The sequence below is a fragment of the Chelonia mydas genome, chromosome 6 (assembly GCF_015237465.2).
Source record: "Chelonia mydas isolate rCheMyd1 chromosome 6, rCheMyd1.pri.v2, whole genome shotgun sequence".
In the NCBI taxonomy this organism is placed as follows: Eukaryota; Metazoa; Chordata; order Testudines; family Cheloniidae; genus Chelonia; species Chelonia mydas.
The window spans coordinates 52,276,604-52,291,301 of record NC_051246.2 but is presented as its reverse complement, the minus strand read 5'-3'; the positions used below and the strand labels follow the sequence as shown (position 1 = coordinate 52,291,301).

General features: G+C 45.1%; 1 protein-coding gene across 3 annotated transcripts; it reads left to right on the top strand.

The window, feature by feature from the left end:
- Window positions 1-5,732: 5,732 nt before the first annotated feature.
- Window positions 5,733-13,528, top strand: CD59 (CD59 molecule (CD59 blood group)). 3 transcript variants are annotated; one of them, XM_037900002.2, is made up of 4 exons: window positions 5,733-6,312; window positions 10,869-10,952; window positions 11,398-11,499; window positions 12,478-13,528. In XM_037900002.2, exons 2-4 carry the CDS (start codon window positions 10,871-10,873, stop codon window positions 12,672-12,674), a joined length of 381 nt encoding a protein of 126 aa, XP_037755930.1. In that variant the 5' UTR covers window positions 5,733-6,312; window positions 10,869-10,870; the 3' UTR covers window positions 12,675-13,528. The 3 variants fall into 3 exon arrangements, with proteins under 3 accessions (XP_037755930.1, XP_043404902.1, XP_043404901.1); XM_043548967.1 differs by having other exon boundaries at window positions 6,012-6,393; XM_043548966.1 differs by having other exon boundaries at window positions 6,013-6,268.
- The last annotated feature ends 1,170 nt before the right edge of the window (window positions 13,529-14,698 follow it).

The following is a 14,698-nucleotide window of genomic DNA, read 5'->3' as shown; positions in this document are numbered from 1 at the left end:
TTGGGAGTGTAGAGGGCCCTGAAGACAGCTACTGTAAGTTTCTTAATTCCCGACAGCAAAGGGGCGAGAAGGCTTCAGCCCACATACAGAGACTGGAGAGACTGCTTCAGAGAGCTGTCATGAGGGGAGCAGTGACTGCTGAGCAGATGGATCAGACCAGACTGGCTCAAATTGTAAGAGGAACTCAGTATCAGAACCCGATTCTACTTCATCTCCAGCTAAGAGAACGACAGGAACATCCCCCAAGTTACTCCCAGCTGATAAAAGAGGTCAGAGAGGAGGAAGAAAGGCAGGCTGCCAGTGAGTTTTGGGAAGTCCAAACATCGGAGCCAGCCAGCACAACAACACTGCAAACAGCCAGTGTACTGATGGCGAGCACCAGAGAGGAACTTGCCCAACAAATGCAGGTCCTGACGGAACAGATAGCTGAGCTGCAAAGCACCACTGACCGAGTTAAGACTTCCAGGAATAAGGAGCCTCAAACTGTGGCGATTGAGAAGCCTGCACTTAGAGCCACCATCCCACCCAGGTGAAGGGGGAAAGGACAATTCTTCTGCTACCGATGTGGTCAGGATAGACACAATGCTGCCAAGTGCCGTAATGAAGAAAACCCCTCTTTAGTATATGGAAAGCTGAGGATCAGTTGGGAGAGATCCGGGAGCTGCCAGAGGGTCTGGGGACGGGGACCACCCAGGCCTGCAGGATTTGAAGATTCCCCCAGAAAAGACTGTCCAGCTGTGATCCCCGCAGGACTGATAGGGCCTCGAGCAAAGGTCACGGTGAGGATTGAAGGGGTGGAGTGTAAAGCAGTGCTTGACACTGGATCTCAAGTGACTATTATATTTCAGTCATTCTACCAACAGATGCTCAGGCACCTGTCTATACAGCCACTAACTGGCCTTGGTCTGTGTGGCCTCGGCATGGATGAATACCCCTATCAAGGGTATGTCATAGTGCACCTGGAATTCCCAGAGGAGGTTGCTGGGGTAAGAGAAGAGGTAGACACAGCAGCCTTAATATGCCCTGACCCTAAAGGGACCTCTGATGTGTCTGTGCTGATAGGGACCAACTCCAGTCTCTTCAAGGTAATCGCGGATTACTCCAGAAGGCAGGCTGGGGACCAATACCTGAATACCCTGATGATCCATATGCTTTGTGCTGAAGCCTACAGGAAAACTGAGAGCACTAAAAGGGACACATCTGAGCTACCGATTCGGGCACTGAAGTACGCGGGCACGACCCCCTTAGTAGTGCCTGCAAGGACGGAGCAAGAAGTGCTTGTCATGAGTACCTGGTTGAAAGGCAGTAAAGGGACATTAGCAATGATAGAGCAGCTGATGGGAGGAGAGCTCCCTGAAGGAGTGCTCGTCCCCAGTGGAGTCATAACCCTACCTGCTGAAGCTCAAGAAAGGGTGACTATACTGATTGCTAATGAAATGAGTCGTGATGTTGTTGTGAAGCAAGGACAAAAGATAGCAGACCTCTTTGAGCTTGAGTCAATTGTAAAACCCCAGTGTGAAACTCAAGTTCCGACAATAGACCCAGCAAAGTTTGACTTTGGAGATTCACCAGAGTCCGAGGAGTGGAAAGATCGCCTGAGGAAGAAACTTTGTGAAAGATCCAAAGTGTTCTCACTGCATGAGTGGGATGTGGGATGTGCAAAAGGAGTAGAGCACAATATCAGACTACATGACTCTTGACCTTTCAGGGAGAGATCTAGGAAGATTGCTCTTTCTGAGATGGCAGATGTGTGCCATCATCTTCAGGAGCTGGCATCATTACAGAGTCCCGCAGCCCATACGCCTCACCCATTGTGGTGGTCCGTAAAAAGAATGGGAAAATCTGAATGTGTATTGATTACCACACCCTAAACAGCCGTACTGTGGTTGACCAGTACACTATGCCTCGAGTCCAAGATGCCTTAGACTGTTTGCTGGGAAGCCAGTGGTTCTCTGTGTTGGATCTTCGAAGTGGATACTACCAGATCCCTCTGGGAGAAGAAGATAAGGAGAAGACAGCCTTCATCTGCCCATTAGGGTTTTATCAGTTCGAACGCATCCCCCAAGGGATTTCTGGAGCACCTGCCACATTTCAACATCTCATGGAGAAAGTTGTGGGAGACATGAATTTACTGCAAGTGTTAGTTTATTTGGACGACCTGATTGTGTTTTGGAAGAACCTTAGAGGAGCATGAAGAAAGACTTCTTAAAGTGCTTGATAGGTTGGAGGATTATGGTCTGAAGCTTTCAGTTGACAAATGCCAGTTCTGCAGAACCTCAGTGAAGTATGTGGGTCACATCGTGTCCCAAGAGGGTGTGAGTACTGATCCTGATAAAATAGAAGCACTCACTACATGGCCATGTCCAAGTAACTACAGAGAACTCAAGACCTTTCTTGGATTTAGTGGCTACTACCGCAGATTTGTGAAAAACTATGCTACGATTGTAAAGCCTCTGAATGATCTTACCAGGGGATACCAGGCCAGCAAGAACAAATCTAAGACGAAGAATAAGGGGAGGTCCCCAAAGCCTCCTATGCAGAGACACTATGGCCCCTTCGAACCATTTGGGCCACGGTGGGATGAGAGATGTGAAAGGGCTTTTCGAGAAATCATTACTTGCCTAACTCATGCTCCAGTCCTAGTCTTTGCTGACCCAAGCAAACCGTTTATCCTGCATACTGATGCCAGTTTGGAGGGTCTGGGAGCAGTCCTGTACCAGGAAGTGGAAGGCAAACGTAAACCTGTAGCCTTTGCCAGCCGAGGATTGTCTGATAGTGAAACTCGCTATCCCACCCACAAGCTGGAATTCTTGGCCTTGAAATGGGCCATCACTGAGAAATTTCAAGACTACTTGTATGGTGCTCAGTTCCAGGTGTGGACAGACAACAATCCACTGACTTATGTGTTAACAAGTGCTAAGCTGGATGCTACAGGGCAGAGATGGGTGGCCGCCTTGGCTAGCTATGAGTTCAGCATTCAATATCGATCAGGGAGAAGCAATGTAGATGCAGATGCATTGTCCAGGCGTCCGCAGGCACCAGAAGTTGCTGTGATACCCACGGATGGAGTGAGAGCTATTTGCAGTGTGAGTCGCCGAGAGCCAGAGGCCCATGAGAGCCTTCATGGATGTGTCGCAGAAGCTTTGGGCCTGCCCCCTGAATGCGTGCCTTCTGCTTCAGTGAACTATATTGCATTGGACCAATCTCCCTTGCCCATGCTCAATGCGGCTGACTGGCAAGAAGCCCAGCTGCAAGATATTGACATTCGTGATACACTACTTGCCAAAAGGGAGGGGCGAAACCCAGCTGCGGTTGTCCCACCTAACCCAGAGGGTAAACTACTATTGAGAGAATGGACCAAACTAAAACTGATTCAGGGAGTGCTACACCGAATGACCACCGACACTTTACAAAAGCAACGAGCACAACTAGTGCTGCCAAAGAGTACAGAGCCCTGGCCACGAGGGCCCTACATGATGACTTTGGACATTTAGGGATGGAGAGGACCCTGGAACTTATTCTTAGTAGGTTCTATTGGCCCGGATGGCTGAAGATGTTCCCAGGAAATGTGAGACTTGCGCTCGATGTGTTCAAAGGAAAATTCTGCCCACGAGGGCTGCATATCTCAAGAACATCACCAGCAACAAACCTTTGGAACTGGTATGCATTGATTTCTTCTCTTTAGAGGCAGACAAGAGGAATGTTGGGAACATTCTAGTAGTGACTGACCATTTTACACGGTATGCGCAGGCATATCCCACACGTGATCAGAGGGCCACCACCGTGCTTGAGTATTGTGGGACAAATATTTCTCAGTCTATGGATTCCCAGCTCGGATACACTCTGATCAGGGGCAGGATTTTGAGAGTCACCTTCCGAAGGAGGTGCTGAAGATAGCAGGAATTAAAAAGTCTAGGACAACGCCTTATCACCCTCAAGGTGATCCTCAACCAGAGAGGTTCAACCAAACCCTATTAGCTATGTTGGGAACTTTGCGACCGGAGCAGAAGGCAACCTGGAGCCAACATGTCGCATTTCTGGTGCATGCCTACAATGCCACAAAGAACGATGCTATGGGAGTCACCCCATATTTCTTGATGTTTGGGCGAGAACCAAGATTACCCATAGACTTGTGCTTTGGTGTATCAGAGGAAGGAGACAGCTATGAAACTCATCAGCAATATGTATCCCAACTAAGAGAAAAGCTGCGGGATGCTTATCACTTAGCTACCTCTGCGGCTCGGAAGACGCAGACCGCAACAAACATCGATATGATGCTAGAGTGCGTTCGCAGGCGCTCCAGCCGGGAGACAGAGTCCTGCTGCGAAATTTGGGTATTGCTGGCAAACACAAGATAGCTGACACATGGAAGGCAATACCTTACCTGGTGATGGAAAAACTGGGAGATCTGCCGGTCTACAAGATCAAACCTGAAGAGGGTCCAGGGCAAATAAAGATGATGCATAGAAACCTTTTGCTCCCTGTGGGGGAATTGGTAGGCACCCCTTATGAGATGGGCCACGAGAGGGCAGCCAGGCAGAACAGAAGTGCTAGACCAAAGCCAACATAATGCCACATTGTTTCTCTCTGTTATTAAAAGGCTTTTGCTACACTCAGACTCTGTGCTTGCGAGAGGGGAAGTATTGCCTCTTGGAGGCGCCAGTGGGGGTGGTATATAGTTGTCCTAGGTCACTGGGTGGGGGCTCGAGCCGGTTTTGCATTGTGTATTGGAATGGAACCCCTAGATACTGAACCCAGCCCTTGTTGCTGCCAACTCTGACGGGCAGAAGGGTTACATTTATCTTACGACAATCCTGCCTGTCTTCATTTCAGAGCTCTCTTTTGGTTCTGCATATTTGTTCTCCCACTTTTATTTACACTTGGCTAGATTTCTTTTTGCAAAAATCTTTACTCCATCTACCTCCATTTCCAAAAGCTCTAGCCCAGCGGGTATCAACCAGGAGTATGTGTACCCCTGGGGGTACACAGAGGTCTTTTTGGGCAGTTCCACTCAAAGTGGTGGTCCGCGGACCGGTGCCAGTCCGCAAGCCTTCGGCTGCCGGTCTGCGTGCACATGGGAAAAAGAAATTGCTGGTCCCCCACATCAGACAGCTTGAGAAGCACTGCTCTAGGGGGTACAACTCAGCTAGATATTTGCCTAGTTTTACAACAGGCTACAAAAAAAGCACTAGTGAAGTCAGTACATTTTCATTTTCATACAGACAAAAGGAGAAAGTAAGCAATTTTTCAGTAATAGTGTGCTGTGACACTTTTATACTTTTAGGTCTGATTTTGTATGCAAGTAGTTTTTAAATGAGGTGAAACTTGGGGGTACACAAGACAAATATGACTCCTGCAAGGGGCACAGTAGTCTGGTAGAAAGGTTCACAACCTTGCCTAGCCTCACCCTTGTTTTGTTTTATTATTGCTTCCTCTACTTTCTTAGCTTCTACTTCCACAATAAGGGTGGGTCTACTTGAATTATCTCTCTTGCTGCTTTCAGAGAGAATGCAAATCCGTTTGATAAATGCTTAAATTTTAAATGATGTTCCTTCTCCATTACAAGCAGGGTCCCTGGAGCATATACAATTGTCTCCACCCTCAACATCCATTCTTAGTATAGCGAAATCCAAAGCAATCTAGTCCAAATCTTGTGATCCCTGCCAAATGGCAAAGGAACGCTTTTTAGAAACTGCCACAGCAGGAATTACGTAACTGTTATTCCTCATGGCAGGATGTGGTTCCAGAAAGGAAGAGCATGAATTCCTTTTCTGTAGGGGAGGAAAAATAGCCTTACTAGCAAATCAGGCCCATAAAAGACTGTGCAAGATGCCTTAGGGACCAAGATAACATTAGCACCCGAAGAAGCTGGCATTAGCTTAGCCTCCAGCTGCCCACCTGCAGAATTTCATGCTCAGGCCCCCTCTTATCACCCAGCTAATCATTGCCACCGCTGAGCTCTGGGGATTGAGCAGCTAGTCTACACTGGCAACTAAAAACCCACCTCCGCGGAGGGCCTAGCTCCCAGCACCGGGGCGCCGTTTACACGGGCGCATTACAGCGTTGAAACTTGCAGCGCTCCCCGGCGTGTTTCTTCGCAGCGCTATAAATTGTCAGTGTAGACAAGCCCCACCCATCCGCAGCCGGCTGGCGCCCTTCCACACCGCGGAGACGAAGGCGACAAGAAAAGCCGGGAGCCGCCCCTGCGCAGCAGACCTGCCTGCTTTCCCTTCAGCTCGGCCGGGAGCGGAGGCCATTGGGCTGCTGCGTAACCCCCTGGAAGAGCGCTCGGCGGGCCCGTGCTGACAGCCGGTGAGCAGGAGAAGGAGGGCGGGGGGCCGCTTGCCCGCGGGGTGTCTGCTGCGGGGGACAGAGGACGTGGCTTGCTGTCAGGCGAGGGCTCTTGAATTTTAACCGCTTGGGGCAGAGGCCGCGTTTCCCTCCCGGGCCGCGCGGTGCCCAGCGACCCTCCGCCTGCCTAAGCACTGCGGTGGCAGACACGTAGGGGAGGGGAGGGAAGGGGGGAAAAGTGTGCAGTACGCTGGTCCCGGCCGCCTCTTTCCCGCCCGCAGGGTACGCGCCTTCGCGGGGTCTCCGGGCGCCTCTGCAACAGGCGTGGGTCACCCTTTAGGGCCTGACGGGCGAGAAAGGAAACCGCGGGGCCTAGGCTGCAGAACTTATTTCCCCCCCGAAAGGCTGCCTCAAGGGCTGGCTCCTTTAACGGCAGGATTCACGCAGTGCCCTAGGCAGGCAAACTTTCCAGCTCTTCCTTTGTGTCCGGCAATCACATGCAACCCCCCTGGATGGCGAGAAGGGCGTGGTTGTGATGATTCTTAAATAGGAATTCTGTGGTGAGCCATGACTTGGCACCCAGGACGGTAGCCTCTCTTGTTGTTTATAATATATGTGCTGTACTTGGCCGCTATAGGGTTTATAACACTGCCCCCCCAGTTCTGCCCCAGCAGTAATGATGTATTAGCAGCCTCAGGCATTGTGCCTAGGCTTCCTAGATAAGTAGTGGGCACAAAGCAGCTGAAGGAGGGAGGGCTGCAAACACTATTCTGTTTTCCCCTCCAGTGTGTTGCAGCACAGAGGAAGAACAAGAAATGTTAAGCAAGCTTTAAAAGCCTGTGCTAGGCGGCTTGAGAGCGGAAAGCTAGCAGAACACTTAAATGCATGTCAGGTGGTCAAAGAGCAGCGACGATAAGTAGGACTTGCCAGTCAGACTTGTACAGGATTCTTCCACGCTTAGAATGCTCTGGAGTTTCTTGCTCTCAGGATAGTGCCATTAAAATTAATCACAGTCGCTTGAGCAGATAATTATGGAATCAAGCCCAAGAGCTGTATACCAGCTCATCCTGCCCACTATTTATAGAGTTTGAAGACATGTAGGGCATGTCAAGTGACTTAGGCTTATTTTTATTTTGCCATTATCCTAAACCAATATAAAGTCCAGGAAACTTCAGAAGATATGTGCTTGAAAAGAGGGAGTTGTGTGAAGAGAGAGCCAGTTCATACTGATAGTTGTGTCGAATTGGCCAAAGAACATTAAACCAGGGCAGCTGTGAATGCCATTCAAATCTGAGGCTTCTGAAAGCCAGGAATCTTTTGCTGTTGACTGTCAATTGCTTAAATATGTCTGACTTTCCCATTGCATATGCCTAGATGTATTGAGTCCTTGTGTGACTGTTGATTCAGGGGAGTTCACCAGGGATGAATTTAGACGGCTGGTTTCTTTTTTACTGAACCAACCCTTCAGAGACTTATGAAATGACACTGGCAGAATTGTTCAATTCATATTTCTGTTTTGTATTTGGGCTAATGCTGAATGATGTATCTAGCTGCAACAAAGAAGGATATTAAACAGCATCTTAACTAAAGTTAGTTGATGCTAAAATTAGCAGCTCCCAACAACTTGCATTCAAAAGTTTTGATGGAGTTGATTCCAGACCACAGGTATTAATTTTTAATAGATCTTGGTAAAATTTCACAGGACTGGAAGAAGGCCAGTGTGGTGCCAATATTTTGTTTTCCATTTAAAAATAACTCAAGCTAATTACAGGCTGGTTAGTCTTATATTGAGCCCAGGTAAAATAATAGAAGGGCTTATATTGAACTGTGCCAATAAGGAATTAGAGGCCAAAAATATAAGTAATGCCAATCAGCATGTTTCATGGAAAATGTCTTGTGAAAGAATCACATTTTTTTGACAAGATTGAGTGTGGTTGATAAAGGTAACTGACGTTTTTTACTTGGATTTCTGTACGGCATTTGACTTGTGTGACACCGATTTTTAAAAAATAATATTATACAAAATTAAGTCTTTTTTTTTAAAAAAAAAATCCATTTAAATTGAACTAACTGATAGCAGACACACAATGTTAGTGGGTGGAAAGTAACAACAGTTGGTCTCGGAGAGCCTGCCGTCTGGATCACTCAGTAAACTGGGCACAATCGAACATGTTTGAAGTATTGCCAAGTGAGACGTCATGTGTGTAGGGATAAAGAATGTAGGCCATACTTAAAAGATGGGGGACTATCCCACAAAGCTGTGATTCTGTGAAAAGAACTCAGGAATCATTGTAGATGACTAAGTGACTGTGAGGTCCCAATGTGATGCAGTGGGCGGAAGGGTTAACCAAGTTCTCTCTTTACACATCCAAGGATTATCAAGCAAGAATAGGGAGATAGCATCTCTATATAGGACATGGTGAGACCATTACTGGGTGACTGCATCTAGTTCTGCTCTCCACACTTCAAGAAGAGCATTGAAAAATTAGATCAGAGAAGAACTAGAAAAAATGAGTTCTGGAAAACACATCTTACAATGAGAGTCTTCAGAAATTCAGTCTGTTTATCTCATCAAAGAGAAGGTTAAGTTTTGACTTTATCATAGTCTGCAAGTTTCTACACAAGGAGACTATATGAAGGGGCTCCTTAATGTAGCAGACAAAAAGCCTAACAAAATCCAGTGACAAGAAATCTGAAGTGGAAAAAATTCAAAATGACACAACTTCTTAAATGAAAGTCATCAACCGCTGGAATGAATTACTAAGGGAAGTGGTCATTTGGATTCCTTAAATGCAGATGCTGTAGTTTAACTACAAGTTACTGGACTTGACAACAGAGCCAGCACTTCCCCTTTTGCTGCACCACATTCTGGGGAGGTGTACCACAGAACAAGGAGTGCTGATGGCTAGCTGGTGTGGGAGGAGATGGTTCTGCTTCAGCTTTGAGTCCTCCACCCCCTCTCCCTTTCCTCCAAGCAGTAGAGAGAGGCAGGTGAGGAAGAATAATTATCTCCACTACACTAATTACTGGGTAAAATTCTGTAGCTTGTGTTATGCACTAGATGATCAAAATGGCCCATTCTGTCCTTAGAGGATCCGTCATCTTTTCATAGACTTTAACGTGACATTACGAAGGCTAAAGTGATAGAAGTCCAAAGGCTACTGCTGTATAAATGCTGCTGTTCTTAGTGTATAAGAAGTTGGAGGTCTGCTGGCAGGCAGGAATGTGCTGCAAGTCTTTTATTTTTGATTTCGGTGCCTCACAAAGGACAGAGAAGTCAGTAAAATGTGGCCTGTCCCATAGCAACAGAATGATCTGTGTTCATTTCCTAGTTACCTGCTGTATGCCAGTTGTCAAATAAAATAATATGTAGGAAGTAAAGCTCCTTAGTAACTGTTTGTTAACCCCAAAAACATCCCTCCCCTGAGTGGTAGAGATTGTCCCCATTTTACAGTCGGGGAAGCTGAGATACAGAGTAGTTAAGTGATGTCCAATACAAAAGTAAAGGGAATCAGTGTTGAAGGTTAAGTTAATAAAGCAGAACCCAAGAAGGGATGGAAATGGATAAAGTGTGTTTGAGTATATTAAGGGGAAAAGGAAAAACAAAAGCAGAGCACCGCAGACTGACTCTAAGGCCACCAGAGAGTGCTCAGGGAAGCAGCCAGGCCTACTACAGTAGGATATGGCTCTTGTGTAGTAGCTAACTTTCTAGTTACTATATTTTACTGTTTAGGTGCCTTATTGCTGCCTCACAACTGAGTGATGGCAAACATGCTGCCCTTTAGGACCACTGCTGTTTCTATCCTTTCATTATCTTTATTCCTTCTCCATCTTCCTTTCTGTGTCTCTTCTCCTTTCTTCACCCTCCTTTCCCTTCTGCAACTTCCAGTCTCCCCCTATGAGCTTTGCGCCTACCCACTTGCACTTCTGCTAAAATGATCAGGAGTGAAATACTTTAAGTATCAATGTTAACTATCATCATTAAGCTTTAGAATTCAGTGAAATGAATGGAGATGGAAAACTTGCCATGACAGGGTGGCTGCAGTCCTTGGTAGACTTAATTGCTTTGGTTTGCGCGTGGTTCACATTTTGAATGTTTTCTTCACAGCCTGATAGCAAGTGTAAAAAATCAGGAATGGAGGGGGGGAGGAATAGGGTCCTATGTAAGATACCCCTAATATCAGGACAGTCCCTATAAAATCAGGACATCTGGTCATTCTGGGATAAACTAACTTTTTATTAATGAGAGCTGGGATTCTGTAGAATCTGTACCTCTCATGGGGGGCCACATAATTAGAACAAACATTCAGGACCCTTGACAATACTATCATAGGTATCTTGTATAGCCCACATCACTGTAATATCCAGTGCCTCGCACACATTATTGAATTTATTCCCCCAACATCTCAGTGAGGTATGGGAGCATCACTATCTCCACTTTGGCACCTTGGTCCCCATCTCGAATCTCCAAGTCCTATTGCTGTTATAATGGATGGTTTTGTAGATCTTTTCCTGACATTAAATCATTTCGAGCTAAGGAGTGTAATCCTAACTCATGATTGTGCTCTTTCTTCCAGATATGGGAAGAAACATGAATCGGAACAAAACAAACCGTGTCCTGCTCACTGTCTTCATTATTATGGCTGTGTTTTGCAGTTCCGGTAGGTATCCTGGAGTGCCTACGTTAAAGGGAAAATTATGAGCCTAGCATCAGACCCAAGTAGCTACGCTGCTGCTGTGCAAATATGCAGGTATAGATGGTCCTGAGGGAAGTCCCTGCCAACTGCTGCAACTCAGGCTGTTTGGAGCAGGAAGCAGTACAGTTATGTAAATCTATCTCCCTGGACTCTTGTGGATGCATTAGGAGCTGAGTTTGACTTCCCCTAAGTCAAACTCAGAATACTAAAGCATTAGGTGGTTTGACCTAAAAGTTGCAGTACTTAAACCAGATTATCATGAGGTTATGGTTCAGGAATTTATAACTGTTTTGACCTAACAATAATCTTGAAAAATTACTTATTTCAGAACATCAGATGTACAAGAAGAAAGTTTATTACTTAGTAACTGGCTTCTCTCTCTCTCTCTCTCTCTCTCTCTCTCTCTCAGGATATATGCTGAAGTGTTACAAATGTCCACTTACTGCTGTGCCATGTAAGACCAATATTACCTGCGGAAGTGGCTTAGATTCTTGCCTATGGCTTAAAACTGGTATGTTTAGGATCCCAAATGTTGTAGACTTAAAATAAATATAGTGAATCTATATTCATTCAATTTTAATTATTCCAATGTAATCAAATAGGTTTTATTTCCACAGTCTGTATGAATGTCCATCTGAAGTACTCTTACTGAAGTCCTTGTTGGCGCCTTCAGCTTTATGTAGGATTGTGTGCATTAATACAGTTTGAACTGTTACAACTATGGATGTTCCAACACAACTGTGGGGACATAGTTTTATAGTTTAAAAAGAGATCCCATTGTGCAGTTAGGCAGCCAACAAACTGCTCTGTTGCCTGACTGGTGGGTGTGTGGGGAAACTTGTAAAAGGAGGAAATCGCACTGCCAGCTGGGAGGCCAACAGTCTCCAGTTCACTGACTTAGGGTTGGGGTATACGTTGCTTCTTTATGCCATGACTGAGAAGTACGCAGCACTTTCATTTTCAGTACAGTCCAATTTGGAAACTGAATTTAGGCTTCTACTCTATGCCTGCCAGCATTGTCCCCTGCTTTGCATTCCAGGTAGAGATAAGTACAAACCAGCATTCCAGGAACTAGGACCTAAATTTCATAGCTGATCCCATTTGGCCAGGTTGGGCACTGGTGCTGGTTTTATATTGTAATACATAAGAGCCGTTTGCCTGCAGATTGCAGTGCTTGGGATGAGAAATGACCCAGAGCTACAAAACTCAGGGAAGGGGTGGGTGTGTGTGTGTGAGTTCGTTCGTTCGTTCGTTCCATCTAGTGAAATGAGTCCAGGTGTGAAATTCAGATTCTTATATAAGTTCTGATTTGGATTCATCTCTACCTGCTATGTCCCAAACAGCTCACAAGAGCATTCTATTATAACACAAACCAAGGTGGGGAAATCCCTATGAATATCTAATGTATCTTTGAATACCCTTGTGAAACGGTTTTCTCTACAGGGAAGCTAGTAATTTTGCATAACTTTTTAATTTTTTTTTTTTAAAGGTGAAAAGACACTCTCTGATTGCTATACATATTCCAGCTGCAACGTCAACCAAATTAAAGAGGATTACAAGTTTGACAGCTTTAATTTCAGATGTTGCCAAAAAGACCTGTGTAACAGGAGTCCAACCACAATGATTAGTACAACAGTCTTCAGCATCGCTACCATAATGACCATGATCTGGATACTCGGCGCTTAAGATGGAGGGGAAAAAGGATAATTTTGTTTTCCTAAATACCTACTGATTTAGAAATCATTCATATAAACATGCTGTCTATTGTAGACAATTTTTGCGCCTAGCACAGTTGTGTTGTTTGAGAAAGCAGACTTAGAAAAAAAACAGTTTTTTTGGAAAAGCTATATGTTAAAATGTAGGGAAAGTACATCTACAGTGGTAGATAACTGCAGGTTCTTGATAGAAGTTATACTTCTCTGTGTTATCTGGAGTAAATTCTTTCTCTTGCTTACAGTGAGTTTCACATCTCTGATCTGAGTTTGTCCTTTACACTCCAGTTGTGGCAATGTTACCTAGCCCTTCAAAGGTGTAAGCCACTTTTTTAAGTCAGTAAGACTATTGTTGGTATTGATCAGCAGCTTTTCCTTTATTTTCTTATGTAATTGTTTCTGCTTGAAAATATGTTTAACAAATGGACCTAACTCACCATATTAGAAGTTATGGTTGCTTTTTTGTATAACACTTATAGCTGCCAAAATTGTATTTGTACTGTTTTGTAGCTAATGCACTGCATGCTTATACATGAAATGACTCTTGACAGTCTGTTTTGTTGTAAAGCGTAGTGACTCAGACTGGGGTGATATTTGCAGTCCCTCTCTTATTCCTGCAGAACTTCTGTAGTGTCTACTCTTCTCCTTTCTTAGAAGTATTGTAAATACACTTAGAGAAGGGGTGAAGTGAACTACCAATGTCCTTTTTTTGGATCCTTGAGATCTTTAATCTGTGCCATCTAGAGTTTCCTATGCTGCCAACTACCCTTCATCTTGGCTACTGTGTCTTTGAACAGATTGTAAAGGCACCATGATTTTCCTTATTGATCACAAGTTGTTTTGTTTTTTTTTCCCTTCCAAGTGATTTCTACACTTAAACCATTCTGTAACTTCTGTGATCATTCAGATTCAGCAGTAATGTGTGGTGATAAAATATGAGCTGTGGCTGATTTATTTACCAAATGTGAGAATTGTAGTGCCCTACAGAAATGTCAAGACTTGTGCAGGGGGCTTATATAAAGGAAGGGAACTTTCTCAACCCAAGGTAATACATGGGCCACCTGCACAAGTTTCCTTATCACTACCACAGTCCATGTTACAACTTGCATACCAGTCCACAATGCTAGGTTTTTAGCCTGTAGATAAGATGATTCATAGACTTAATGACTGCAGCTATACTACATTTCCCCTCCCTAGCCCACTGGCCTGGGTAGCTGTCCAGCAGAAGCTGGGTGTTTTCCTTGTGTGCTAGGACTCCTGCATCATTTCATTCATAAGAACTCTTGCTACAATGAAATGCATCATCTTGTAATACTGTTGCAAAAAAAACCGAAACCAATTTTGAGTTGCATTAAGAGAGGCCTAGGGTGATAGTACTGCTCTTCTCCTGTTCAAGCCAGCAGGGCTTCATGTATTCACCCCAGGCTGCTGGAGGAATTAGCTGAAGAAATATTGGCACCACGGGCAATATTTGCAAATTCATGGATGACAGGAGAGGTCCTGGAGGACTGGGGAAGGGCTAACGTGCCTATCTTTAAAGAGAGGAAAAAGGAGGAGTTGGTGAACGACAGCTCCCTCAGCCTGCCCTCAATACCTGGGAAGCTACTGGAGCAGTGTGGCAGATCCGTGGAGGATGAAGGGGTGATCACGAGGCGCCAGCATGCATTTACTAAGAACAAATCTAGCCAAACCAGTTTAATTTCCTTCTTTGACATAAAAAGAAAAGGAATACTTGTGGCACCTTGGAGACTAACAAATTCACTTCATCGGATGCATTCCGATGAAGTGAGCTGTAGCTCACGAAAGCTTATGCTCAAATAAATTTGTTAGTCTCTAAGGTGCCACAAGTACTCCTTTTCCTTTTGCGAATACAGACTAACACGGCTGCTACTCTGAAACCGTTCTTTGACATAGTAACTGGTTTAGTGGATAGGGGGAATATGAGAGACATAATATACCTTGAATTTAGCAAGGCTTTTGCCATAGTCCTATGTGACA

Coding starts and splice junctions, on each gene's coding strand:
- CD59 (XM_037900002.2), top strand. CDS start 10,871: ATGGGAAGAAACATGAATCGGAACAAAACAAACCGTGTCCTGCTCACT. Junction 10,953..11,397: donor GGCTGTGTTTTGCAGTTCCG/GTAGGTATCCTG, acceptor TCTCTCTCTCAG/GATATATGCTGAAGTGTTAC. Junction 11,500..12,477: donor TTGCCTATGGCTTAAAACTG/GTATGTTTAGGA, acceptor TTTTTTTTAAAG/GTGAAAAGACACTCTCTGAT.